Consider the following 27,957-nt stretch of genomic DNA (forward strand, 5'->3'; position numbering starts at 1 on the left):
CCTAAGGCATTTTGCGTGTCCACAGTCACAACTGTGTGAATACAGGTGTGTCATAATTAGAAGCTTTGCATGGCACAGTGTAAATATCATCGCTTTAATGACATTGTTCTGCAACCTTTCATCGCGGCTCTGGATGCCGGTAGAAGCTTTTATTAATTCTCCCTGTAACCTGGGGAGGACAGGGTCCTTCCTCCCATTTGCTGTTTAAGGAAACCCAAGCTCAGAGCTGGGAGGTGACTTGGCTAAACATGCACCACTCGGAGCCCTGACTCAAGTGTTGGTGCTTTGGTACTTGTGGCACCCCTCCTTCAATAGGGGAGAATGAGGTTGGGATCTGAGGGTCCTCTCTGTGCCCATCACAGTTTGAGCTTCAGGGAGAAGAAGGAAAAGAGGGCTTTGCCTTTGATTTTTCCACGGGAGGAGAATGTATGAGCCCAGGCTACCTTTCTGGGCCTTGTGTCGACATCCCTAGCTGTCTCCTCAAATGTCTTGCCCTGAATCAACCTGGCCTGTGTTCTCTGCGGCACTCGGAACCTGGAGGCGGACTGAGGCCCCAGCAGTCTAACATCTTTTGCAGTGTCGTGAATAGTCGCCTGTTTTCGCAAGGGCCCAGTGCTCTGCCTGGAGAGGAGAGAGATCCCGGCAGGCGGGGAGAGGAGACTTTGGGTCTAGACCCTCCCTTCTCATCCCCTCACCCCCGCTTTTTGTGCGCCCTCCTCTTCCCTCTGTCCCCCCCACCCCGTCTTTTCCACCTGTGCCCTGGACTGCATTAGGGTGTCAGTATCTGTGCGCTCCCCCACCCCCACGCGTAAGCCCGCGCGCCTGCACTGGGGCTGGGGGACTGCGTCTCACGGCTGCGGCCCCCACCGCGGAGGGCGCGGGCCCTTTAAATCCTCCGGGGCGGCGGCGGCGGGCCGGGGATGACATCAGCGGGCGGGCCCGGGGCTCAATGGGAGCCGGCGGGCGCGCGCGGTGCGGGAGCGCGCGAGCCGGCGGCGGGGGCGGGCGGGCAGGAGGCCGGGAGGAGGGAGGCGGCGGCGGCGAGAGCCCAGAGCCAGAGCCCGGCCGGGGCCGAGCGGAGCGCGGCGGCGGCGGCGGCGGCGTTGGCTGGGCCGGGAGAGGCTGGCGCGCCGGGCGGCTCCGCGAATCCTCCGGCATCCGCCCCGGCGGGCCGCCCCCGCCCGCGGCAGCCCCCCGAGCAGTGGCCCGGCACCGGCGCCTTCCCGGCGGGGTAAATATTGGGGGGCCGCGGGCCCGCGGAGGGGCGCAAACCTGGGGGGAATCGGGCTCCCTCAGCCTCTTTGTTTTTGCTGGAGAGAGAGGGAGGGGAGGGCGGACACACGCGCGTTCGCGCTGGGGTGTAGGGGGGCAGCCCGGGCGCCGCCCGCTCGGCCCGGCGAGGACAAAGGCGCGGCTGGGGACGAGGAGGAGGGGGCCTGTTATTTTGCAGGCTCGCGGGGGAGGCCCCCCCGGCCGGTCTGCCTCCGCTCCCCCTGGCTGGACCCTCCGAGGCCCCGGCCGGCCAGGCGGCCACCCCGGCTGTGATTTGGGGACGCTGAGGGAGGAGGCCTGGGGTGCTGGGCGCCGGATACTGTTGATTCGGGCCCGCGTAGGTTTCATCGGACAATCACCGGCGCCCCCTGCTCTCCCGGCCCCGGCGCCCGGACCTGGGGGTTCGCAAGGCTGCGCCCGCTCGTTGGATGGCGGGCGTTTGGGGGTCCTAAGGTGAAGAGGTGTGTGGTCACCAGGCCACCGATTTGTTTTTCTTTGTGGAGAGAAAGAAAGGGGTGGGGGTTATTTATCGGATCGGATTCTCCCATTTTTGTGTGTGAGAGATTCATGTCTTGCAAGTCTCTAAGGAACGTAAAACTGTGTCCGGGTATCATTAGAGGATTCCCAAGCTCTTCTTAATACCCTAACTCGAAGTGGGGTGAGCCCCCTCCCCAACTTTCCCTTAGTTTTCTTGCATATTTTCTTCTTGGCATAGCCTCCTTCCTGGAGAAGGATTTGGGGAGAGGAGAAGGGGACACAAGTGTCTCAAGTTGCTTCCAAGCAATGCCTGTGTTTGGGTCTCCTCTGCCTTCGTTTCTATGATGTCCCTTCAATTTTTATTTTAATCGTCCAAGGGACAAGGGCCCCGGCTCAGGGGTAGGCTATGGTGGTCGGGGAGTAAGAAGCGCTGCCCGTGTGCCATGCTGGTTGGTAGTTTGTCTAATTTTTTTAACCTGCTGAAAGTCTTGAACCTTTATATCCACTTTCCCCCCACTTTGTTTATCTCCCCCCTCCCCCATGGGAGAAGCAGCAAAAGAACTGAAAAGCCTCTCCATTCCCGAATGAAGCCTTTCTGCTCTCCCCTGGGAGCCTTTTTGGGTAGTGGTGCCGGGACAGTCTAGGCTCCCCCAGGGACCTTGGACCCCTGGGGTGTTGGGGAGCGACTGGGGGTCTGGGTGGCTGGCACATAGCAGTCAGGAGGTCCTGAAGGGCTTGCCCCTCCCCGCTCCCGTTCTCTGCAGACAGCCGGTGAGTGGGGAGAGACTGGGGGGTCATGTGCAGTATATTTATGTAAGACACCCAGACAGAGGGCACGGGTATTTATATAACCCGGCGTGGGTATTTATGTAATATAGGATGCGGGTATATTTATGTTCCTTTCCTAACCTGCGGGTTTCCTGGCTACCATGTGTGGTCTCTGAATTGGTGTTGGCAGAAAATGGACTGAGGTGTTGGGGGGGTTGTGTGCACACTCCCCCATCCCCCCCAACAGGGCTCACCGTGTGTGTCTGCTTTTCTTTCTTTCCTTGGAGTGTACACACTCGGGAAGCTGGACGTGTGTGTACGTGGGGTGTGTGGCGTGTGGGTTTCCTGCAAACGTGGACTGTGTTCCCCTGGCAGCGTGGCACCTCAGCTGAGACAGGCCAAGCATGTGGGCAGCGGCCCTTGATTGCGAGCCCAGAGTTGGCCAGCTCGGGTTGGAGGTCCCTGCCTCATGGTTATTGGTGGAGGGCTGGTGAGTTCCTTGGGAGCCAGGTGCCGGGGTTGCCTGTCTGTCCTGGGCTCTGCCCACTGTCCCTGGAATCCATCTCCCTCCCAGGCTGGCCTGGTTGTTGGGGACAGCACTTGGCACGGGCAAGGGGCTGATCTTCTGTGCCAGCACAGCTGCTCTGCAGTCTTCCTGTTTTGCCCTGTTTGTGAGTGTGGGAGACCACCAGGTGGGACAGCCAGAGCCCTGTCCTAGGCGAGGCTGTACCATCTGCAGGGTGGTGTGGGGCAGGTGGCATGGCCTCTGTGGGCCTGAGTCCCGTGTCTGCGAAAGGAGTTCCCTCTTGCTAGTCCTTGATGCTAGTCCTCTTGTAAACACCCCTGCTGTTTACAGCAGTCCCTGGTCCCTGTCCCCAGGGCAGCACTGCCTCCAGGCCTTCAGTTTCCTCCTCTGCTGACCAGGAACAGGGTGTCCGGACTTTTGCCCCAGGCCAGAGCAGAGGGCTCCCCCCTGGCCCTGAGGGAGAAAAGCTGCTCACTCAGAACTCCTCCTCCCACCCCTCGGGGGAAGGTGGCTAAAACCCTGGCTCAGTCCCCTTTGTTGTTCTATGAGGGACAACCCTTAGGAGACTCTCCTAGTCTTAAAGGATGCCAGCTCCAAACAGTTTATCCAAGAGGCTGTGGGCCTCCGTGTGAGGTTCTTGGTGTCACGATGTAGAGATGGGGAGGTGGCTGGAAGGTGGATGGTCTAGGGCGTTCTTTTCTGCCTTCCCTCCAGTAGGGGATGCGACTTTCTCCTGCAAGGCATGCTGGGCACTGGCGAAGTCTGGCCTCTGGGCAGGGGCAGTACTTGGGAAGACCAGGCCAGGCTGTGGGATCCTGGGGGTAGGAGTGGAGAGACCCTGTCATTTCAGAGGTGTAAGAGGGCTGATGCCCGTTGTGATCCTTTGAGAAGCTTCTTTTGAGGGGCCCCTGAATGAGCATCCCCCAAAGACATGCTTGCTTGGCTGCTTCCTCTCTGGCCACACTGAAACCTGTCCTCAGCCTGCCTTAGCTGTTCCCCAGGTGTGTGGAGTGCAGGCTGTGGGCCACCTGACACCTGCAGAGTGTGGTCTTCGAGAATGCGGGTCTTCGAGTTCCTGGTGGCTCTGCCTGGCCTTGGTGGTCTGGACCCCTTTCCCGGCTCCCATGTCGCTGATTCTCATGTTCCTGCTTCCTCTGCAGCAAGAGTGAGCCATGGAGCTACGTGTGGGGAACAAGTACCGCCTGGGACGGAAGATCGGGAGCGGGTCCTTCGGAGATATCTACCTGGGTAAGTGTTTCTAGCTCCAGCTGGAGCCCCTGGGGCCAGCCTGTGGGACCAAGAGGAGGAAAGACCCCAGGATTTGGGGATCCGAAGTCAGAATGTGGCTCCAGGGGCATGATTTGCCCCAGAGCCATCCCAGATGGGGAAGGATGCAGCAGGTTGCCGGGAGGCAGGCCGGGGGCTCCTCTCACAGGCCAGGCTGGGCACTGGAGGGTATTTTTAGCTCCAATTTCTGCAGGAGTCATGCGGTTCGTTTGTGCCTCAGTGTCCCGGGTCAGCTGGGTCACCAGCTGGGTGGGAAAACCCAGGCGGGGTTCACATCCTCTCTCTTGCTTCCTGGGAGAAGGATATTATTGGTAGATAAAAGAGACCTGAGTTGCTGCTGGACCCCTAGCCAGGCCCCCTCCCTATGTCCTGGCCTCCTGGAACCCAGCCCAGGCAGGCTTTGGGATGACGCAGGCTCCCCTGTAACCTCGGGGGTGGGGTGGGGGGGTCCTCCTCATTAGGGAGTTCTCTCTCTTTTTCTCTCCGGATGTGCTTCCTGTTGAAAGTATGAGTTTGCTGTGATGTTGCATTTTAAACAAATCACTGACCTCTCAGTCCTCCCCTTGGCCTGGGAGAAATGAGGCTTGCGCCTTTCAGTGCCACTTTTGAGGGGCACGGTTATGAGTCCTGGCCCTTCCTTTGTGATTATTGGTCCAAAGGGAAGGTATTTAGTGTTGGTGCTTGTGGATTAGGAGGTGAAGGCTTGCAGTTGCTGGAGTGAGGTGGCCAGCCCCTCTAGGATTTATCCTCATTCCTGTCCCCGCACCCTCAGAAGCAGGCTAGACACACCTCTGTGCCTTGGTTACCCTCCTTGGAAAATGAAAATCAGCTCTGTCCAGTGCAGAGAACACCAAGTCTGTGTGCCGTGTCCATCAGTTCAGAACTTCGGGGTTTCCGTTACCCCATGGTTAGGGTTCCTTGGAGTATGAAATGGGCTAAGGAAGCCTCAGTGGAGACGGAGACGGAGACTGGGAGTTCCCTGAGCACTTCCTTGCAGGGTACCTTCTGCAGCCCCTAGAGATAGTACCAGATTCTTTGTGTGGCACATCAGGAAACTGAGGTACAGGTGGTCAAGTTGGCCTCCCAAGACCACTCTAGAAAACTGGCAGAAGCAGCCTGTATGCCCACAGCCCTCCACATGAGTGAGAGCGTGGAAGACAGAACATGCTGAGGGAGATGTTAGACGTCTAGCTCTGCGTTCTAGACATGGCTTTGTGTGGCCGTGGGAAGGTCATGCGGCTCCTCTGTGCCTCAGTGTCCACATCTGTAAAGTTTGTGATAATGCTGCCTGACCGACCAAGAACTGTTCCAAGGCAGAGATGAAATGACAGATGGGGAAGTATTTTGTAAACTCTAAAGTGACAGCCAGATGTGCAGTTCATTGCCGAGTGCTTAGTAGATGACCCTCCCCTGTGGACACCCTGGAGCTCAGAGGGAGGGAGAGTGTGCGGCGCAGCTGGTTTAAAGGTTTTTCTCTGCGACCCCAAGCTACTCCCGGGGAGGCAGGCATTCGGTAGTATCTGCTAGTGCCCAGCGCAGTGGGTGTTCCCTGGCTAGTCAAGCAAACCAATGAGAAAATGGGGACTGTGACATGCACAGGCATGTACAGTAGCCTCACAGCAGAATAGAAAAAGGCCGGGATGGCCAGGTGTGGTGGCTCACACCTGTAACACCAGCACTTTGGGAAGCCAAGATAGACAGATTGCTGGAGTCCGGGAGTTCGAGACCAACCTGGGCAACATGGTGAGACCCCATCTCTACGAGAAAAATACAAAAATTAGCTGGGCATGGTGGCATGCGCCTGTAATCCCAGCTACTCAGGAGGCTGAGGTGGGAGAATCACCTGAGCCATGGAGGTTGAGGCTACAGTGAGCTGAGATCACACTCCAGCGTGGGTGTCAGAGTGAGACCATGTCTCAAAAAAAAGGAGGCCAGGAGATGTGGCTCACACCTGTAATCCCAGCACTTTGGGAGGCCGAGGCGGGCAGATCACTTGAGGTCAGGAGTTTGAGACCATCCTGGCCAACATGGTGAAACTCTGTCTCTACTAAAGATACAAAAATTAGCTGAGTGTGGTGGCACATGCCTGTATCCCAGGTACTCTGGAGGCTGAGGCAGAAGAATGGCTTGAATCTGGGAGGCGGAGGTTGCAGTGAGCTGAGATCGTGTCATTGCACTCCAGCCTGGGTGCTGGGTGACAAAGCAAGACTCCGTCTCAAAAAAAAAAAAAAAAAAAAAAAAGGAAAGGAAAAAGCTGAGATTTGGGGGCCAGTCCAGGTTCAGATCCCCAGTGTGTTCCTCATTTGCTGTGTGACCTGGAGTAAGTCACCGTATCATTCTGAGCCTCAGTCTTCTCATCTGAAATGAGTGTACCCAGCTCCTTACTGTTTGTGAAATTGGAGTGGGTGTAAAGGACCCTCCTATTACTGAAGCTGTTGGGCTCAGCACTGAAGCCTGGGGCCACTGGCTGGAGGTCAAAGGGCATGGAGACAGCTCTTGGCACAGACTTGTTCCTAGACAGCGCCCATCCCAGGTCCCGTCCCTCTTTTTGCAGACGGGAGACAGAGGCCCATGGCTGGAGGGAGGACAGCCCAAGATCACTCAGAAAATCCAGAATCTTGTGTGGTGGGACCTCCCTGGGGACAGGACTTCCTGTTTATCTGCATAGTCATCTCATTCATTTTAAAAACTAAGTACGGGTTTACTCCTCTTTGTACTGGCTCTAGAGTAAATTCGGCCTAGGTTTGGGTGATGGTGCTTCTTTTTGTGAGCTGTATGCGCTTGAGCAGGTGATGACCTTGTCCATTCTTGGCTTCCCCATCTGGAAAATGGGGTCGTGCAAAGTAATGAGGTCGTGATGTGTAAAATACCTGCGTGTGCTGGGCCTAGCAGTAGTGCTGTGCACTGTGCCCCCACCATCAGTCTTAATTTCTAGTTGGGAGTTGCTTTCGAAGGGTCTGGGTCCTCTGGGTCTGAGTCTGGGGAGGCGAGTCAGACTCCTGACTCTCCCATCTTCACTGGTGCAAGGGCCTCAGGGGACCCTGCCCTAACTCACCATCCTGCCAGCACCCTCCTGGGCCCCTGTCTTGTTGGTTTGGGGACAGTGGTGATTGTAGGGCGTCCCTGGCCAGCCTCGCTAGCTCCATTTATTCAACACTCTGGCCACATTCTTATCCCCACTGCTGTGCCGGGGCCTGACTCCAGATGGCCTCTGCAGATTGGGCTGGATGCGTCCTCCACCCCTGCTTTCCAGGATCACCTGAGGGCCAGCACACTATGGATGTGGCTTCTGCCCCTCCTCCCTCTGCATCATAAGGGGTCAGCCAAGAGAGTGGGGCCTGCTTTGTTAAGGTACTGCTGTTGCCCATCCAGGGTCCAGAGGTGGCCAAATCTGGGCCCATTAACTAGACTTGCATCCTGGGGAACTCTCTAGACCTCTTAGAGTCTCTGGTCCTCAGCTCTGAAAGGGGTGGTGAACAGTGTTCTTCGCTGACAGGTGGTACGAGGGGTGAGAGTTAGTGTGGCAAATACTCCAGGCCTCTGATGGGTGGGAACTGAGGTTGCTGCCGCTGCTGCTGCCGGGACAGTAGGCTTCATTCCCTGTCCTCCAGTCCACCCATGTCCCCGATTGTGTCCATGTGTCTGTGTATGTGTCAAGTAGGCCCCCGTGTGAGGCTGGCCACGCCCGTGGCCACCTGGAACTTGCCAAGTTCTCAGCCCCTCTAGGGCCAGCCAAGTCCAAGCCCTTTTCTGTGTCCAAGTTTGTTTTGGGAACTGGCAGTCCCCCCACTGTGTCTGACTCATGGGGCATCTTCCGTTCCTGAAATCGGGCAATTCTAGCTTCTAGGCCTTCGCATGTGGGGCACCCCTGCATCTATGCTCAGCCGGCTCCCAGACACGGCCTCTGCCAGGAAGCCTCACCTGGAGCTTGAGTGGAGAAAAAACACAGGGACTTTGGGGACTAAGTTTCAAATTCTGGCTGTGCCCCATCCAGTTCTGTCAGACCTCAGGCCAGTTACCTAACCTCTGTGAACCTCAGCTTAGTGGTTGTAAGAATTAAGGGAGCTCAGAGAAAAGCCTGGCGGCTTCCTGATAGAATTTAGAGGCCACCAAGGAACTCATTGGTGGCAGGACCTGCTGCAGGGGGAGGCAGCTCTGGCAGGTTTCCAGCACTTGCGGGGGTCAGAGGCTTTGCCTAGCAGCTTGGGTCCCTGTCCCTGGGAAGTTTGTAGCATATGATCATTTGACCTTTGGTGTCTGTTTTTCCACATGTCAAACAGAAATGCAAACAGTAGACCGGGCACGGTGGCTCACGCCTGTAATCCCAGCACTTTGGGAGACCAAGGCGGGCAGATCATTTGAGGTCAGGAGTTTGAGACCAGCCTGGCCAACATGGTGAAACCCCGTCTCTACTAATACAAAAATTAGCCAGGCGTGGTGGTGTCTGCCTGTAATCCCAGTTACTCGGGAGGCTGAGGCATGAGAATCGCTTGAACCCGGGAGGCGGAAGTTGCAGTGAGTCGAGATCGTGCCACTGCACTCCAGCCCAGGCGACAAAGTGAAGCTGTGTCAAAAAAAAAAAGAAAAAAGAAATACAAACAGTAGTACTCGAAGGGTGGGGTAAGGGCTCGAGGGAAGGAGGGCCCTGTCTACCACTACCTCCCCAGTACCTCCCCAGCACCTCTCCAGCACCTCTCCTCCCCACACGCGTCTGCCGAATCACCAAGTGCTGCAGGCCCTGCCTCCAAAGGGTCAATCAGTCTCTGCACCCCGCCCGGGCAGGGCCACTGTCAGCTCTTACCTGGTCTCTGTAGTGGCCTTCCCAGGCCTTCCACTACCCCCCTAGCCTCCTCCAGCCCTTTCGTATCCACCAGGCAGCCTCAACAGGGTGATTTTTGTCCCCCAGGAGACGTGTCAAGATCTGGAGACCTTTTGGTTGTTACGATTCAGGGGGAAGGGGGTGCCCTGGCATCTAGTGGGTAGAAGTCATGGGTGCTGTTAGACTGTGCAGTGCCCAGGGCAGCCCCACAACCAGGAATTCGCCAGCTCCAGTGTCAGTAGTGCCAAGGTGGAGAGATCCTGTGATCACACACCTGAACATAGCCCTTGGTGCCTCAGGCTGAAGGCCAGGATCTTAGCTGGCCATTCAAGACCCTTCAGATCTCTTCCCTGCCCATCTTTTCCACTGTCTTTTTCTGCCACCCCAGGGTTCCTGCTGCACCCGCTCCTGTTGGGCCTCTGCCTGTGCCGTGACCTCTCTTGTCTGTCCAGTACAGTCCTGTTTGGGAGCCAGGAGCCCTTGCAGCCTGCCCTCCCAGAGGCTCTCCTCTCCTCATAGCATGGCTTATTCCCTCTTCCCCTCCTCCCACTGGGTGGACACCGGCTCATCTCTAGCCTAGGGGCTGCACTTCCCACCAAGCCGAACATCATGGAGCATTGACTGCGTGCCAGGCACTCTTCTAAGCATGTTTGTCCCTCAGAACATCCTAATGAGCCAGATAGTGTCATCGGTTTACACATGAGGTACCTGGGGCTCAGAGGGGTGAAGTGCCATGTCCAAGGACCCCTGGCCAGGGGATATCCGAATCAGGATTTGGGCTGTAGTAGGTTGGCTCTGAAACGCACACTTTAACCGCTGCACTCTCCTGCCTCTCTGCTCATGGGGAAATGGAGCATGGCCAGGGGACTCTAAAGATCCTCACTGCCCCCTGGAAACCTGTGTGGCTCATCCCAGTGATGAGCATTGATGTGTCAAAAGCTCTTTACAGTTTTCAAAGTACTTTTCATTCCTGTTGCTGGCTAGATTGAGTTATTCATTCTGTTTTTCTTTTTCTTTTATTAAAAATCCAAATACTCAAAACTAAAAATCAAAACACAAAAATGTGTTAAGTGAAAGAAGCCAGTCACAAAAAATCACATGTTGTATGATTCTGTTTGATTCTATTTCTGTGAAATGTCCAGAAAAGACAAATCCATAGAGACAGAATGTAGATTAGTTGGGGGGCAGGGGATGGAGCGAGGAGATAGGACCTGACCCCACTAAAGGCTATAGGTGTTTTCGGGGTGATGAAAATACAGCCTTCCTGGGCCAGGACAGTGGCTCATGCCTGTAATTCCTGCACATTGGAAGGCTGAGGCAGGTGAATCACTTGAGCCCAGGAGTTGGAGACCAGCCTAGAGATGGCAAACCCTGTCTCTACAAAAAATATAAAAATTAGCCAGATGTGGTGGCTTGCGCCTGTAGTCCCAGCTACTCGAGAGGCTGAAGTGGGAGGCCCACTTGCGCCCCAGAGGTTGAGGCTGCAGTGAGCTGTGTCAGTGCCACTACAGTCCAGCCTGGGTGACAGATTGAGACCCTGTCTCAAAAAGAAAAAGAAAATACAGCCCCCCACCTTCGGTACCTGTGGGGAATAGGTTCCAGGATCCCCCTCAGATACCAAAATCCTTTGATTCTCAAGTTCCTGATACAAAAAGCTGTAGTATTTATGTATAACCTACGTGCATCCTCCGTATACTTTTTTTTTGTTTTGAGACGGAGTCTCGCTCTGTCGCCAGGCTGGAGTGCAGTTGTATGATCTCGGCTCACTGCAACCTCCGCCTCCCAGGTTCAAGAGATTCTCCTACCTCAGCCTCCTGAGTAGCTGGGATTACAGGCGCTCCCACTAGAGCGCCTTGGCTAATTTTTGTATTTTTAGTAGAGATGGGGTTTCATCATGTTGGTCAGGCTGGTCTGGAACTCCTTGCCTCGTGATCCGCCCGCCTCAGCCTCCCAAAGTGCTGGCGCCTGGCCTTCTCCATATACTTTAAATCATCTCTAGATTACTTATATTACCGGATACAATGTAAATGCTATGTAAATAGTTATTGTACTGTATTTTTAATTTTTATATTATTTACATATTTACTTTTGAGACATGGCCTTGCCCTGTCACCCAGGCTGGAGTGTGGTGGTGTGATCATAGCTCACCACAGCCTTGACTTACTAGGCTCAAGCAGTCCTCCTGCCTCAGCCTCCCAGGTAGCTGGGACCACAGGCACGTGCTACCACGCCTGGCTAATTTTTGTATTTTTTGTAGAGATAGGGTCTCACTGTGTTGCTTAGGCTAGTCTCGAACCGCTGGACTCAGGTAATCCTCCTTAGCCTCCCAAAGTGCTAGGACTATAGTTGTGCATCACTGCACCCAACCTATTTCTTATTGTTGTATTGTTATTTTTTCCCCCCACGTATTTTTGATCCATGGTTGAATCGGCAGATGCGGAACCCACAGCAGATGCTGATATGAAGGGCTGACTGTGTTCTAAAATTGACTGTGGTAATGGCTGCGCAAGCTTGTGAATATACTAAAAACAGTGAGTCGCACACTTTGAGTCAATTGGAGAGTTATCTGAATTACATCTCAATAAAGGTGTTGAAAGAAATTGCAACTTAAAACACAGTATCCAGTGAAGCATCCCCCGCCCCTTCCTCCCTGACCCACTTAGCCCTGTACAGTTATGTTTCTGTTCAGTGTTTCTTTATGTAGCTAGAGCCAAACACAGATACTTAGTTCCCCACCTTTTTAAAGAAAACTGAAATGAGAGTGTGGAATATACACTGTTCTGTGCTTTGCTTTTTCACTTCCTGTATCTTGGAGATCTTTCCACTTGTGTGCAGAGAGAGCTTCCTCCTCCTTTTTCCATTGTATTCTGTTTTATGGATGGGCTATTCTTTATTTAATCAGCCCCCTCATGAGGGACATTTGGGTTGTTTCCAAGCTTCTGCTGTTGCAAACAGCCTGCAGCCGACAGCCTTGTCCCCGCCTTGTTTTGCACCATGCTAGGATGTCAGGTAAACTCCCAGAAGCCGGGTTGCTGGTCAGGGCTGAGTGGTGTCAAAACCCTCTCCAGTGGCGACTCAGCAGTTCACGCCTCGACCACTTGGGAGGAGTGCTCAGCCACCCCACAGTCTTGCCGAGAGACGGGTGTGTTATCTTGTAAGACTTTTGACAATCCTAGGTGAAACATGGTCTTTCACGATCATATTAATTTGCATTTCTCTTACAAGGAGGTTGGGCATCTTTCCCTGTGAGTAAGGCTTTTCTATTAATGATTTCTTTCTCTGTGAAGTGTGTGTTTCAAATCCTTTGGCCTATTTTCTGCTGTGTCTTTTTCTGACTGATTTGTAGGAGCTCATTACATATTAGCTCTTTGCCTGTGATAAGAATTGCAAGTGAGTATGTTTCTTATGGCTTTATTTCCGGTGTTTTTGTCATGCAGAAGGGATTCTTTTTTCTTTTTTTTGGAGAGGAAGGAGCTTTTTTTTTTTAGTGGCTTCAGGATTTTGAATCAGGGATAAAAATAAAAGCCTTGCCTAACCCCAAGGCTATAAGGCAATTCTCCCTTCTTCTAACATTTCATTGTTATTTCTTATTAAACGTTGAGTGGATGCAAAGAATACACAATAGAATACCTGCATGGCCTAAGGTGTCCCTCCCTGGGAACCACTGTCTGACATTTAGTCTTTTTCCTTACTTTCGTGTTTAAATCTGTATTGGCCCGTCTTTTCACCTGCTTTGATATGGAAACAAGTGGAACTGTGCTTGCACGCTTCTTTTTTTTTTTTTTTTTTTTTTTTTTGAGCCGGAGTTTCACTCTGTCACCCAGGCTAGAGTGCAGTGGTACAATCTCGGCTCACTGCAACCTCTGCCTCCCAGGTTCAAGTGATTCTCCTGCCTCAGCCTCCCAAGTAGCTGGGATTACAGACGCCCGCCACTGCACCCGGCTAATTTTTGTATTTTTGGTACAGACAGGGTTTCACCACCTTGGCCGGGTTGGTCTCGAATTCCTGACCTTGTGATCCACCCGCCTCGGCCTCCCAAAGTGTTGGGATTACAGGCCTGAGCCACTGTGCCTGGCCTCGGGTAGAATGTTTTCAAGGTGCACTCGTGTCGTAGCGTGTATCGGTACTTTATTCCTCTTTATTGCTGAATAATATTCCGCCACATGGAGGCACCGAATTCCGTTCATCCCTTCATCTGTGACGGATGTTTGTTGTTTCCACCCTCTGGCTGCTGTGAGGAGTGCACCCCTGGGACTGGGGTCATTGTGTGAAGCAGGCATCCTTTCCTCTTCACTGCCGCCTGGAGATTCCCGGGTGACTGCGCCACTGTTCCTGTTCTTCTGCTGCCGGGCACTTGGGCTGTTTGTTCCTGTGTCCATCCTTGTCCTGTCCCCCTGGTGCACACGTGTTTCTGAAGGACGTACACTCAGGAGTGGGGTTGCTTGGGTGTGCATTTGTTTATGTTCAGCTTCACCCAAGAGGTACACAGGGGCTGTGCCAACTCACACCCCCACCTTTATTTCTTATATACAAACTTTTCCTCTATTTGAGATTTCTCCTGGTTGTGGTGTGAGCCATGGTGTCTTTTCTCAGATGGCCAGCCGGTTGTTCCAGGGACATTATTAATGAATAGTCTCATCTTTTCCTCTGATGTGAGGTCCTGCCTTTCTCCTGTCTTGAACTCCTCCTGGGACTGTGTCCCTGGGGGTTGTTCTGGCCTGTTTGTGTGCTGTTGTGACACTGTCCTACTCCTGCTGCTGGGCTCGCTGCTGGCTTAAAGAAGGAGATACCCTGTCGCCCAGCCTAGCCCCAGCCCTTCATCTCATCCACCCATACAGCTAGGGAAACTGAGGCAAGGTACACTTTGGGCTTGGTCTTTCTTGTGACTTCTTTTTTTTTTTTTTTTTTTCCTTTCAAATGAGTTGATTTAATTTCAGGTGATACAAAGTTTAGGGTAGAACAAGGACCAAGAGCAGACTGGCAAGATTCTGAGCTGGTTTTACTTTAAATTCACAGTTATGGTAGGAATGACTTAATGAAAACAACTAAAGAGATGATGAGCCACTGTAAGATTTTTTTTTTTTTTTTTTTTTTTACAAAAGTTTATTCTTAAACGTACAACAGCTCCAAGACAACACTTAATTCAAGCTATACGTGGCAAAAGATGTTATGGCAGGGAATAGAAAGGTTTAAATACGGATGAAATAAAGGGTCACCATCTCCTCAGGCACAAGGAACAGGTTACTTTTTGCCAGATTTCTTAATTCCACCTGTGGCTAAGGGCCCCTTCCCCGCGGCCTTCGCTTTTAGCTCCTCGAGTTTCTTCTGCTCCTCTTTTTGTTTCTGCTTGAAAGCCTTATCTTCCTCGTCCATCTCCTTGGCCTGCTTCTTGGGCTGTTTCAGTGGCTTCTTCTTGCCACCTTCGCGGCCGGACATGGCGCCTGCCGCCCCTTCCCTAGACCCTGCCACCGGAAACGGAGCGTCTGTTCCTACCCTCTGTCCTCTTGTGACTTCTTGAGTCGGGTGGTGGGCCCAGGCAGAGTGGGGCCTTGGTGTGTGTGAGGGTATTTTCTTAGAGCCCCTTGAGAAGCCAGGAGTGGATTGGGGGAGAGGCGGAGGTGCAGGTAGGACCTCTGACCTAGGCTGGAGGCCAGTAGAGCCGGGGTTGATGCTCAAGGCCGCCATTTACAGGTCATGTGACCTTGAGCTGGGTCTCAGTTTTCTCATCTCTACAATAGGGGGTGAGAATCGAATGAGACACTGGTTTAGAATGTGCGGGGCTGCCTCTGAAGGCACCAGCATTGACTGAGGGGTTGCTGTGGCTGTCCCGTCCTCATCCTGTAGGCCAGGGTGGTCCTGGCTTGTTCTGGTGTGTTCGGCAGCCCAGCCCTGTTGGGCCTCTTCTCTGCACGTGCCACCATCTCAACCCAACAGACCCCGCTGCCCGAATTTGCTCCAGGACTCAGCCCTCTCCCTTAGGTGGTCTCTGAGCCTTTTGCATCCCTGACCCTTGCCCTACTCACACGGGCCTTCTTGTTGCCCCAACCTGTGGCCCTGGGTAGCTCTTGTGTGTCACCTCTGTGCCTCGCAGCGCTGACCTTCTTTCCCCTGAGGAACCCTTTGCCGGGGCTCCTTTGCCCCCTTCCCAGCCACCCCCAAGAGCTCCTCAAGGGCAGATGGCCCCGGGCCCAGTGCATGCCAGATCTCAGAAATGCTTAGTGGGGCGCCTGGGACTGCCTGGCCTTCAAGGGTGACCCTGGTCCCTTGCCTCCCTGCCCCGGGCAGGTGCCAACATCGCCTCTGGTGAGGAAGTCGCCATCAAGCTGGAGTGTGTGAAGACAAAGCACCCCCAGCTGCACATCGAGAGCAAGTTCTACAAGATGATGCAGGGCGGCGGTGAGCGCAGGGTGGGCGGCGGCGGGCGCCGGGTGGGTGGCGGTGGGCGGCAGTGGGCAGCCATGAGCGCAGGGTGGGCCGGGCGTGGCTGGCTGCCTCTGACCCCTGACAGAGGCCCTCCGCTTGACCCCCAGTGGGGATCCCGTCCATCAAGTGGTGCGGAGCTGAGGGCGACTACAATGTGATGGTCATGGAGCTGCTGGGGCCCAGCCTCGAGGACCTGTTCAACTTCTGCTCCCGCAAGTTCAGCCTCAAGACGGTGCTGCTCCTGGCCGACCAGATGGTGAGTGCCCGTCCCCTCCATCCCCAGCCAGATGCCTGTGGGCCCAGGATCCCAGCCCCATCTCCTGCCCCCAGAGGATGCCAGAGGATGGGCCTGGGCCAGGGGACCTTGGCCACTGGCTATAGGATTCTAGGTGTTTATTATTTATTTATTTATTTTTTGAGGCGGAGTCTCACTCTCACCCAGGCTGGAGCGCAGTGGTGTGATCTCAGCTCGTTGCAACATCCGCCTCCCAGGTTCAAGCGATTCTCTTGCCTCAGCCTCATGAGTAGCTGGGATTATAGGCCTACACCACCACGCTGGGCTAATTTTTCTATTTTTAGTAGAGACAGAGTTTTACCAAGTGATCCACCCATCTTGGCCTCTCAAAATGCTAGGATTACAGGCGTGAGCCGCCATGCCCAGCCAAGGTGTTTATTTAAAATGTGATTTCAGGCCCAACTCCAGGCCTGCCAAGTCAGGGCCTGGGACTCTGCCTGGGGTAGTTTTATTTATTTATTTCAAAAACATCGTTTAATTATAAGAAATAGAGGTGGGAGTCTCACTGTGTTGACCAGGCTGGTCTCAAACTCCTGGCCTCAAGCAGTCTTCCCGTCTTGGCCTCCCAAGATGGGAATTACACGGGATTACAAGCATGATCCACCACGTTTGGCCTGCCCTGGGTAAAGCCTGTGGTCAGTCACACAGACCTGGGTCCTATTCCAGACCAGTGACCGTAGGTGAACGCTGAACCTCTCTTAGCTTCAGTGGCCTCATGTGAGAGTCTCTCCTTTGTTGGTTGTTGAGGGGATTAGGTGAGATAGCATTCAGCACCTTGCCTAAACAGGCCCCTCTAACAGGCTGTTGTTAAGTACTAAGCCCTTCATCAGCATAGGGAGGAAAGCTTCTTAAAAACACAAAACTGTAGAATTTTGAACTCGGAATGGAATGTGGAGATCTTGTACAGGGGTTTTAATCTTGGTCTGCAAAGGTCCTGCGATGTAGGCTGAAGGTGCGTGAGCAGAGGATCGCCAGAGCCCCTCATGGTGTGAAACTCAAGAAAGGTGCAGGAGATGTTGAGCTGTGCTGAATCTGGGGCCAGAGCCAGAGGCCACGGCATGTGCATGGATATTAGTTTGAGTTTTAAAAACTCGACTGAAAAGGTGGCTCAAAGTCTATAATCCCAGCACGTTGGGAGGCCGAGGCAGGCGGATCACCTGAGGTCAGGAGTTTGAGACCAGTCTGATCATCATGGTGAAACCCCGTCTCTGCTAAAAATACAAAAAATTAGCCGGGCGTGGTGGCATGCGCCTATAGTCCCAGCTACTCGGGAGGCTGAGGCAGGAAAATCACTTGAACCCTGAAGGCAGAGGTTGCAGTGAGCCAAGATTTTGCCACTGCACTCCAGCCTGGGCAACAGACCGAGACTCCATCTCAAAAAAAAAAAAATATATCAAAGGAAAGAGGGCCATGTGCCTGTCTGAGTTTGGCATCCTTCGGAAGCCCTGTCTTTTGTGCTCTGCCTGTCACCTCTTCCTGGTCTAGGCTTCCCCCGTGTTCCCTGCCTGCCCCTCCCCCACATCTGTTGCCTCTCTGGCTCCGTAAGTCCTGTGAGTGTGGCGCCAGGCAGGCAAGCCTTCCGTGGGGAACCAGTTGCCTTTCTAGTGGACTCTTCATTTCTGGATCATACCATTAGCTTTCCTGCGACACTCTCTTTCTCTGCCTCACAGCCAACTTGGTGAACTCCCCCTTCAGAGTTCATCCTGATGTCACATTTTCCAGGAGGCCTTCTCTGGCCTGCCCCTTAATTATCCTTCATGGTCGAAGGCAGACCTTTCTCCCTCTGCCTTTCCACCTGTGTGGCCCCAGCCCCTGCCTGGCCCAGAGCGCTGGGCAAGGGCCCCTCTGTTGAACAAATGGCCCCCTCCTCCCCAGATCAGCCGCATCGAGTATATCCACTCCAAGAACTTTATCCACCGGGACGTCAAGCCCGACAACTTCCTCATGGGGCTGGGGAAGAAGGGCAACCTGGTCTACATCATCGACTTCGGCCTGGCCAAGAAGTACCGGGACGCCCGCACCCACCAGCACATTCCCTACCGGGAAAACAAGAACCTGACCGGCACGGCCCGCTATGCTTCCATCAACACGCACCTGGGCATTGGTGAGGGAGCCAGGCCTGCTGCAGTGTGCACCCGGGGCCGCTGGCTAGGGCCCAGCTCTCTGGAGCCCTCTCAACCCCTACCTTGATGGAGGCCCCAGGCCCTTTTCTAGTGAGAAAGTCCCCACCCCATCTGCCCCCAAGCTCGGGCTTATTCCGTGTCCTTGCGCAGTCGGGTCTTCCCCTTTGTAAGCCAAGCTGTGTGTGCCGGGCGCCTTCCCTGGCCCTGCTTCCTCCTCTGCCCTGTTGGTGCAGGCTGGAAGATACAGGCTCAGAGGTTTAACATGGGTTGCTTAAGGTCATGCAGCTTAGCGAATGCCAAAGCCGGATTTGACCCCGGCCCTGTCTGATACTGAAGCTTGTGACCTCTCCAGGGGGTGGGCCAGGCAGGGGGGCAGTAGGTGCCCTGTCATAGTCATTGAATGATTAAGTGCCTGAGCTGGAAAAACTAGGCCCAAATTAAGTTGAGAAGGTCCTGCCTCCGGCTTCTTCTCTGTAGGAGTAGGATCATAGTAGTGCCTGTTGAAAATGCATGCAGTGAGCAACTTCCGAAGTGGGGGCAGGAGGGTCCTGGTGCATGGTGAGGAGCATGACCCAGAGGATGAGTTAGGGGCCTGAGTGGACCCCCGTCACTCACCTAGTCTTTTACTCTCTGTGCAGAGCAAAGCCGTCGAGATGACCTGGAGAGCCTGGGCTACGTGCTCATGTACTTCAACCTGGGCTCCCTGCCCTGGCAGGGGCTCAAAGCAGCCACCAAGCGCCAGAAGTATGAGCGGATCAGCGAGAAGAAGATGTCAACGCCCATCGAGGTCCTCTGCAAAGGCTATCCCTGTGAGTAGCCCAGTGGGAGGGGACATGCCTGGGGGCCCCTGAGGCACTGTCTAAGGGAAAGGTGAGGCCATACAAAGCCCACGCTGAGGCTAGGCGCGGTGGCTTACGTCTGCAATCCTGGCACTTTGGGAGGCCGAGGCAGGCGGATCATGAGGTCAGGAGTTCGAGACCAGCCTGACTAACATGGTGAAACCCCGTCTCTACTAAAAATACAAATATTAGCCCCACCTGTAATCCCAGCTACTCAGGAGTCTGAGGCAGGAGAATTGCTTGAACCCAGGAAGCGGAAGTTGCAGTGAGCTGAGATTGCACCATTGCACTCCAGTCTGGGTGACAGAGCGAGACATTGTCTCAAAAACAACAACAACAAAGCCCACACTGGGCTGCCCCACAGCCCTTGGCACCTGAGCGGTAACCCCTGGCTCTTCGCCACTCCTTGGCACAGCCAGAAGGCCCAGTTTCCCGGGCCTGGCTGTTACACCTGTTGCTTGCCAGCCCACATTCCTGCCTCATCTCCCAAGGGCCCTCTCCCCAGTTTTTTTTGAGGAGGAAATGGAAGTTTTCCTCCTCTTGCTTAGGTTGTGTTAGAAGGTCCCGTCAGGCTCTTGCAGTCCTTTGAATTTATGGCAACGATTGATCTGCGGGCCCCAGGGTGCTTGGTGAGGGCAGCGGAAGAGCTGTGGGCATGGATGGCTCCTGGATCCGGCTACCTGGCAGAGGCTCCTGGCCACTGTTCGCAGGTCTTCCCTTGCTCTGAAAGCGGCAGAGGCTCTGCTCACAAGCAGGCCAGGGTTTCATCACGGTAGGGAAGGCCATGGTTCTGTTGCCTCCTTTTCTTGCCTCTCAGATTGGAAGTATCTAGGGACAGTGGGTGCCTAGGACAGTGCTGGCTGCAGGGGGTCTGGGAGCGTGGGCCTCACAGTGGCCTTCTCTATCCCCTGCAACACCCCCCCAGCTGAATTCTCAACATACCTCAACTTCTGCCGCTCCCTGCGGTTTGATGACAAGCCCGACTACTCTTACCTACGTCAGCTCTTCCGCAACCTCTTCCACCGGCAGGGCTTCTCCTATGACTACGTCTTCGACTGGAACATGCTGAAATTCGTGAGTCACCTGGAGGCCAAGGCGGGCTTGGGGGACTGGACGGGGAAGGCCCTGACTCAGAAGGCCAGAGTGAGCCGGTGGCGGGTGGGGCTCCTGACAGATGGGAGGTATGAGCTGGACAGTGTGGTTGACCTCACTGGGGTCCCAGAGCCCTCCGGCCTCATCTGTGCTGATAGCTTGTGCCGCCATGGGCAGCAGGGCCCAGGCAGGGCCCTGTCTCCTGTCGGAACAAGGAGGACCTGGCTTCACCTGGGGTCCCTCCTGGATGCCCACAGCAGGGCATGGGTGGTGCTGGCGCTGCCCCCTGCCGCCCTGATCGCCGTCTACACCGTCCTGCTGCTCCTGTTTTGCACATCCCAGGCGGCTACCTGCACCGTGGCCCCTGTGGCCAGCCTGGACCCAGTCATGGTCCTTGCTTTCTTCTTGGTCATGGGCCTCTGGGTCTGGCTAGGCAGTTGTTCTGTTTCCCTCTTTTAAGAGTCCCGGGGGTGGGGTTGGGTGGGGAGCAGCATTGGCTGGCCGTACCCAGAGCTCTGGAATCTGTGAAATTGTATGTCTTGTTTCACATCTCTTCTGGAAAAGGGGGCTTCCTCGAGCCAGGCTCAGCCCCGTGACAGCCCCATGACAGCGAAGGGACCTTTCTGTCCCTGCCCCTGTCCCTGTGCCGGGCCCACGTACTCACCCACGTACTGGTAAGGATCCTCTGAGGTCTGGCTTTTCCAAAATTTGCCACTTGACCAGTGAGCGCAAGAGGCTGAGCCTCAGCTGTGCTTTTTGTCCCTTTCAGGTGCCCGGCTCCCCTGGGCACCCAGAGCCCCCCAGATAGGCCGGTGGAGGAGGTGGAGGAGCTGTCCCCCCAAAACTACTGGCCTGTGGTCTGGACACCAGGGCCCCATTTCTGATGTCGCCAGGTGTGCCTGAGCCCATCGGGGCCAGGCCTGAGGAAGTGTTTCTTGGGAGGATGGGATGGCCCCCTGTTCCCAAGAGATGGCAGCACAGTGGAGGCCATGGTGGAAAAGGCCTTGTCATGGGGTCCTTAAGGGCCAGGACAGCCTGAAGGGGGGATGGTGGCCACTGCCCACAAGGGGCCTGGTGGGAACGGGTCCCAGGACAGACTCACAGCCAGACCCCGTTGGCGGCCTCTGTGTTGAACCTGAACTCATTAAACACCTCCTCTTGCTTCATCCTGGTGTGCCTCTTTCATGGCAGGGCCCTCAGCCGCCCTGCTAGATGGTTAGGACCAAGGCTCTGTTCTCCTGGAAGCCAAGGTCGGCACGTTGGTCTTGGGCTTCTCTTCTCTCTGGGTTTCTTGTTCACTAAGGAGTGAGACAGAGGTCAGGCAGAGAATGGGGGTCTCGCAGGCCAGGGACCTCAGGGAGAGGCCTCTGTTGCCCTTTTCAGCAGGGGTGGAAATGGGATATGGGCAAGGGGTGTCTTCTCTGACTTCACCCTAGACCTTCTGGCTCCAAATGGGGCCCATGGCCTTGGGCACCTGGGACTAGCTCTTTCCACCACAGGGCATTGGGCACCGGGCACTTTCTGATCGAGATAGTCACTCCCAAGTCTGGTTCATGATGGGCTTGGCCCTCCAGCTCAGCGCAACTCCAAGAATGGATTTTGTATTCTCTAGACGGGCACTGTCCAAGATGGTAGCCATTGGCCACATGTGACACATTTTTAATGAATGAAAATTAATCAAGACTGGAAATGTAGGCCAGGCCCGGTGGTTCATGCCTGTAATCCCAGCACTTTGGGAGGCCAAAGAGGGCGGATCACTTGAGGTCAGGAGTTTAAGACCAGCCTGGCCAACATGGTGAAACCCATTTCTACTAAAAACACAAAAATTAGCTGGGGATGGTGGTGTGTTCCTGTAATCCCAGCTACTTGGGAGGCTGAGGCAGGAGAATCGCTTGAACCCAGGAGGCAGAGATTGGAGTGAGCCGAGATCATGCCACTGCCCTCCAGTGGCCACCACATCCGGCAAGGCAGACGGGACCATTTCCTTCATCCAGAACGTTCTGTGGACATCACTGCTCTAGGTGCCTCCCTTATGGAGTCTCACAAGACTGTCTAGCCAGCAAGATCTCTTTTCCAGCCAGGCCAGGAGCACCTCTCCACCCACTGCTGCTGGTCTGACCGCCTTCCTGGAGTCCCTCTTGAGGCAGGCCCTGGAGTTAGAAGCTGGGCAGAGGCACCCACAGCCTTATCCTTTGCCAATCTCTGACTCATTGCCACGGCCACTGTAGTGAGCTGAACCACCTCCAGCAGTCCCCTGGCAGAAGCACCTGGAAAACATGCAATGGGAACCTTCACCCTGAGGCCAGGCCCTTCCCATGCTACCCAACAGTAGACAGGACACCCTGTGTTGTTCTGCACCCGGGTGCTGGGATCTGTGGATCCCTGGAGCCCGGAAGCCACTCTCAGCACATACAGCCACTGTGTTCCAAGGTCCAATCAGCCGGCCGGGAAGGAATTCAACACAGCCAAGGACAGAGGTCTCTATGATGACAGGTGGATGCTCGTGTGACTTTGCTGACCTTTTGTGTCTTCTATGGGCAATAAAGGCCAAGAGAGCTCCCTGCTGTGTGTTTCTTGCGTCCTGTGGGTTGGATGGGACCATGGAGAGTCGCCCACTTCTTGCCTCCGGGCTGGCAATGGCCTGAGCCTGCTGGGCTCACAAAGGGCAGGGGCTCCAGCCCTCTGCTTGGCTGCTGGCTGCCACACCTTGGAGCGAGTCACTCAGCCTCTGCATCCCAAGTATGGAAATGAGATTGACCTGCCTCGCAGGGTTGATGTGACCCTGCCTGCAGAAGGTTCGGCACAGAGGTGCCACAGCTCGTGTTCCTCCCCAGGCTTTGCTGTGGCTCTGGCTGAGTCACTGTTTGCCAGCCTGCAACTGAGTGGGAGCCCAGGGTGAGGACTGTAGGTCAGGAGTTAGAGCCCCGGTGGTCCCAGGCCTGCCTGAGAGGCTTCTGGGTGGGAGGATGGGAAGATGCATCTTCTAGAGTGTTCTAAGGCAAGGCTCTGAACAGTGACCTCTTGGGGTGCAGAGAGCAGAGTGGGACTAGGTAGCAGAGGCCTGGGTTCAGACCCTAGCTCTGCCCTGAGCTGTGGGACCCCAGGCAGGTCACAAGGCCTCTCTGGGCCTTGGTGCCTCACTAAGATTCAGGGATCATTCTGGTCCTGGCCACTACTTCCTGGAGTTGCTTAAAGACAGGGCCCACCCCCACCTCTTGGCCAGTCTCCTGGGAGAGACATGGGTTGCAGGAACCACACCCTGTGGCCCATGAGCAGGCGCCCAACTCAGCCCGCAGCTCTCTCCTCCACAGATGCGGCCCCCTTCCTGCCAGCCCCCTGCCCTTCCCTGCGGACGGCCCCGGGATGAACTAGGTAACGCAGCTGGGCGCTGCCCCCACATATGCTCCTCTCTGGCCCCTTTTCACTTTCTCCTGCACCAGGGGCGGCAGTGGCTGGAGAGCAGGGCACCTGGGGGCTTAGGGCACCCCTTCTGCTCCAGCCTTGCCTGCTGGGCCTCTTCTTCCTCCGTGGGGAACGTGGCCCCATTTTCTTCTCCAGCTCCCCTTGAGCTTCTGTCCCAAGGCAGGTGGTGTCTGTGTGGGTTCCCTGGGCCTCCTGGCTGTGGCCTCCACGGCACCTGCCAGAAGCCATTGCCAGGTCCTGGCAGGGGAAGGACAGCTCCCTGATGGAAAGAGCCCCTGGCTGGGTACCGGGAGAGCTGGTCTGAGTCCTAGCCCAGCCTTCCACTAGTTTTGTGACTCTGGGCCTGTTCTTTTCCCCCTCTGGACACCCCTAGCCGTCTGCTAGAGGCCTCTAAACAGCTTCCCTGCTCGGTTTGGCAATCTTGAGTAGTTAAGGGCTCTTGGTACACAGAGGGGGGCCAGGGCAGGCCCAGCCCCAGGCCAGGAGGGCCAAGAGGTGCTCTTGATCATGCTGGGCACATTAGTTGTCCTGGCTCTGGCTCCATCCCAAGAGAACAGGGCGGACTGACCTCCCTCTGCCCCCAGACCCGTGCTTTCTCCTTCCTCCAGTGGTTGTGTGGCTTCGTGTCTCTGTGCTGTGTGATTGTGGGTCATGGCTTCCCGCGCTTGTCCGGGAGGCTGGAGCAGAAGCCACCTGGCCTCCCTCCCCTGCTGTGCCCTGCAGGGCTGCTGGGCCCAGAGCACCCTGGCCTCTGGGGCTGACCGGTATCTTTTCTTGCATCCCTGCAGGGTGCAGCCCGGAACCCCGAGGACGTGGATCGGGAGCGGCGAGAGCACGAGCGCGAGGAGAGGATGGGGCAGCTACGGGGGTCTGCGACCCGAGCCCTGCCCCCTGGCCCACCCACAGGGGCCACTGCCAACCGGCTCCGCAGTGCCGCCGAGCCCGTGGCTTCCACGCCAGCCTCCCGCATCCAGCCGGCTGGTGAGCAGGGACTCAGGCAGTGGGCTGGGCTCAGGGTGGGTGGGGGGCTCTGTTCATGCCTACTCTGAGGGTGGCTTCCCACTCTCCCTCCAGGCAATACTTCTCCCAGAGCGATCTCGCGGGTCGACCGGGAGAGGAAGGTGAGTATGAGGCTGCACAGGGGCGCGCCCGCCAATGTCTCCTCCTCAGACCTCACTGGGCGGCAAGAGGTCTCCCGGATCCCAGCCTCACAGGTGAGCTGCCCCCCTGCCAGTCCCTCTGGGCCTCACAGCTGAGTTAGAGACCCCCCAGTGGGAGGTCAGGCCTTGGCTCTGTTCTTCCCTCTCCATCGACGCTGCTTGCCTTGGAGTGAACCTCTTCTGTTGAGCCGGGACTTGGCCTCATTTAATCCTCTGAGGTCTAATGAGCCCTCTTGAGCAAAGTCATTCTCCAAGGCTCAGGGCAGTAACATTCCCTGGCAAGTGGCATGGCTGGGCTCCAGCCCTCACTGCCAGGGGCCCAGCCAGGGTGGGCAGCAGGGGCTCAGAGATGAGATATTCCTGCTCCCTGACTTCAGGGAGCCCCCAGAAGCCCCCGTGAGCATTGGCAAGAGCATGGGGTGTAGGGGCGGTGAGATTCCATCCACTTTGGGGCTATGTTTGGATGGGGACATTTGGAAAGGGGGAATCTGTAGTTGCCCAGGGCAGGTGGCCTGGCAGAGGTGGGTGGGAGCCCTGCCCTCGTCCTCCTGCCTGTGGGCAAGGAGGGAGTCCTGCGAGAGAACCTTCCTTGGCCATCTACTTAGGTAGCAGGTTTGCCTCCCTGGGCAATGTTGTTAGCTACAGACAGGGACATCTTAGAGTCATTGGAATCACACAGGCCTTCCCTCAGCTTGAGGGGCTGCATGGAGGTGGGGGTGGGGGTACACCTCCTCAGTGGGGAGAGACTTGCCAAATCTCCATCGCCAGCGGCTAAGGGACTTGACTTGAAGCTTGTCCCTCCCTCTCTCTCCCTCCCCACCCTCAAAAGACAAGTGTGCCATTTGACCATCTCGGGAAGTGAGGAGAGCGCCCATTGGACCAGTGTTTGCTTAGGTGAGTCCATGACTGCTGCAGATGCAACCAGCCCAGCCGGCCTAGAAGCTCCCAGGGCCCCAGAAAGAGACCAATGTGTTGTGGAGGGGTGGGTGGCAGTGGCAGTGGCAGTGGCAGATGGTACCAGGCGCCCCAGAACTCTAAGGGGCCTCAAGGAGTTTAAAACCTCGGAGGCTGCCTGACTCGGGGCCAAGGGTTTCTATGCTCAGGCCTGACCCCACATGGATTAGTTTCTGCTGGAAAAACTTTTTCTGCCCTCGGCCAGCCCTCTGTCTCCTTCTGCCTTAACATATTCTGGAAGGTTGGTTCCCAGCAGAGACGGGGCCACGGGCTCACACTCTGACCTCTCCCACGGCATTAGCCCTGTCTCAGCCTCTGGGCTGTTACGCAAGTTAATTCCTGCACAAGACTCACAACAGGGCTGTGGAGGAAGCAAAGGAGCCCTTTTTAGGCCTCTGTAGTAGGACTGGGAGAGGCCCTCTGGCCAGCGTGAGCCTGCTGGTTCTTCCCTGACTGCATCAGGCCTTGAGGCGGGGTATGGAAACGCCCCTCTCTGGGGCCTGGCTTGGGGAAGGGGAGGCGGCAGGGGTTCTTTGGGCTTCTCAAGGGTATAATCTGAGCTCTCTGGGGAACGTGTGTCCATTTGTAGGCAGTAGCCCAACACATCAGGGGACTCGACTTCACACTGGGACAATGTGTGTGTGGTCTGTTTTGTAGAAATTCATCCACACAGAGAGTGGAGGCATGAACAGGGCTGGCCTTCCTCGGATCTCAGGCCCAGGAACCAAGCTGTCCATGGTGGGCTGGGCAGATATTTGGGGGTGGGGTGGGGAGATGCTCACCGGGAGGGCAGAGAAGGGAGAGAATCCATTTCTGTCACATGAAGATGGATCTCCTAGCGTGCTGGGCCTTGAGCCAGGCTCTGGGGCCCAGAGAGAGATAGACCAAGGGATGAGAAGACAGGAGTTTGGGGGGCCAGGTGCAGTGGCTCGCGCCTGTAATCCCAGCATTTTGGGAGGCCCAGACAGGCGGGTCACTTGAGGTCAGAAGTTCAAGACCAGCCTGGCCAACATGGTGAAAACCCATCTCTACTAAAAACACAAAAATTAGCCTGGTGTGGTGGTGCACACCTGTAATCTCAGCTACTCGGGAGGCTGAGACAGGAGAATCGCTTGAATCCGAGAGGTGGAGGTTGCAGTGAGCCGAGATCGTGCCACTGCACTCCAGCCTGGGGGACAGAGCGAGACTCCATCTCAGAAAAAAAAAAAAAGTAGCCAGAGACAGCTGTGCACCTCACCTGTCTTCTCCCTTCTCCCTTCTAGTGTCTTCACTGTATTTTCTTTAAAAAAAAACAAAAAAACAAAAAAAGATGGCAAAAATAAACCACTCAAAAGAACAAAAAAACCCAGCACAAAACCGACGATGGAGTTTGTTTCTTTGATTTCTTTGCCAATGGCAAGAAGATGAAATGCCCTCAGCACTGAGGATTCTTGCCCCCTTGTGGTGCCCGCTGCCTGCAACCTTCAGGCTGCCAGATGCTCCCCTGACAACACCAGACTGCAGGAGCCAGACGCCAGGGCCTGCCCGACCTCCTGTTCCTGCCCCCACCCATCACCTGCCTGGAGAGGAACGGGTTGGGTCCGTGTCGGAGAAGTGACAGGTCCCAGAGCCAAAGCCGGCTCTCGAGCGTCATCAGGGAGTGGTGTAGTCAGTCGAAGGCAGTTCCCAGCGAGTTGCCCGAGCCTCAGAATCCAGGAGATACGCACAGCCCCACCCACTCTGAGATGACAGTGGCCGACTTCCCGTGCTGGGCTTTTCCAGTGTCCCCCTGGCCTCCAGGCTCCTCCTCTGCCTCTCCATGGAGTGGGTGGGGAGGTGGTGGGGGCCGGCATCCCCTGCGTGTGTGTGTGGATGTATTGACCTGTGTTTCCCAAGACAGCAGGTGCCACGGCCTGCCCCGCCTGCCAGCCCGAATTCCCGTTCTCCTGTGTCTACTAACAAGGACATGGGGGTAGGCGGTGACCTCTGCATCCCTCAGAGCTCAGAGGGTCCTCGCTGCCACCAATCCCCCCCAGCCCGTCATCAGCCGGTGGCAGCTTCATCTTCCATTCCTGGTTTTAGGGCAGAATCCATGGAGACTGCTTCCAGAAGGCATCTGGCTCTGAGTTATAAATTACTTCCCTGGTCCTGACAGTCACCTGGGGTCCCCCCTCTCCCTGGATTCCACCTTTCTGAGGAGGAGCCTGGGGTCCGGGCTGGGTTTTGGATTAACCCATCCTTCCTAGTTAACACCTTTTTGTTTTTATTTTATTTTATTTTTGTTTGTTTTCTCCGTGTGTGTGTTTTCCTAATTTATTTACCTCTTTTTCCCCTTTTTCCTTTTTTTTTTTTAATTAAAGAGCAAAGCTTTTTATTACTTTGTAATTTAAAAAACTGAAAAAAAAAATACTGAAGAACTTTGGGGGGAATTTTGTACTTTTTTCCTGTGTAAATATTGGACTTTTTTGAGCTTTATTGTGGTTGTTAATTTGAAGTAATAAAGTAGAAAAGATAAAGTGA

At 55.4% G+C, this 27,957-nt stretch overlaps 2 protein-coding genes across 6 annotated transcripts; one reads left to right on the forward strand and one right to left on the reverse strand.

The window, feature by feature from the left end:
• Positions 1–978: 978 nt before the first annotated feature.
• Positions 979–27,957, forward strand: CSNK1E (casein kinase 1 epsilon). Of its 5 annotated transcripts, none has more exons than XM_032139904.2 (11): positions 979–1,231; positions 4,204–4,291; positions 15,435–15,545; positions 15,680–15,828; positions 17,743–17,971; positions 18,629–18,799; positions 19,755–19,903; positions 24,133–24,325; positions 24,419–24,558; positions 25,334–25,398; positions 26,721–27,957. In XM_032139904.2, the coding sequence occupies exons 2-10, from the start codon at positions 4,216–4,218 to the stop codon at positions 25,364–25,366; spliced, it is 1,251 nt and encodes a 416-aa protein (XP_031995795.1). In that variant the 5' UTR covers positions 979–1,231; positions 4,204–4,215; the 3' UTR covers positions 25,367–25,398; positions 26,721–27,957. The 5 variants fall into 5 exon arrangements, with proteins under 5 accessions (XP_031995795.1, XP_031995799.1, XP_031995796.1 ...); XM_032139905.2 differs by lacking the exon at positions 979–1,231 and adding an exon at positions 1,434–1,733; XM_032139906.2 differs by lacking the exon at positions 979–1,231 and adding an exon at positions 1,434–1,725.
• LOC116459402 (translation machinery-associated protein 7) lies at positions 14,132–14,635 on the reverse strand. The gene has a single exon (XM_032139939.2). It carries the CDS (start codon positions 14,583–14,585, stop codon positions 14,391–14,393), a length of 195 nt encoding a protein of 64 aa, XP_031995830.1. The 5' UTR covers positions 14,586–14,635; the 3' UTR covers positions 14,132–14,390.

The sequence above is a fragment of the Hylobates moloch genome, unplaced genomic scaffold (assembly GCF_009828535.3).
Source record: "Hylobates moloch isolate HMO894 unplaced genomic scaffold, HMol_V3 SCAFFOLD_19, whole genome shotgun sequence".
Classification (NCBI taxonomy): Eukaryota; Metazoa; Chordata; class Mammalia; order Primates; family Hylobatidae; genus Hylobates; species Hylobates moloch.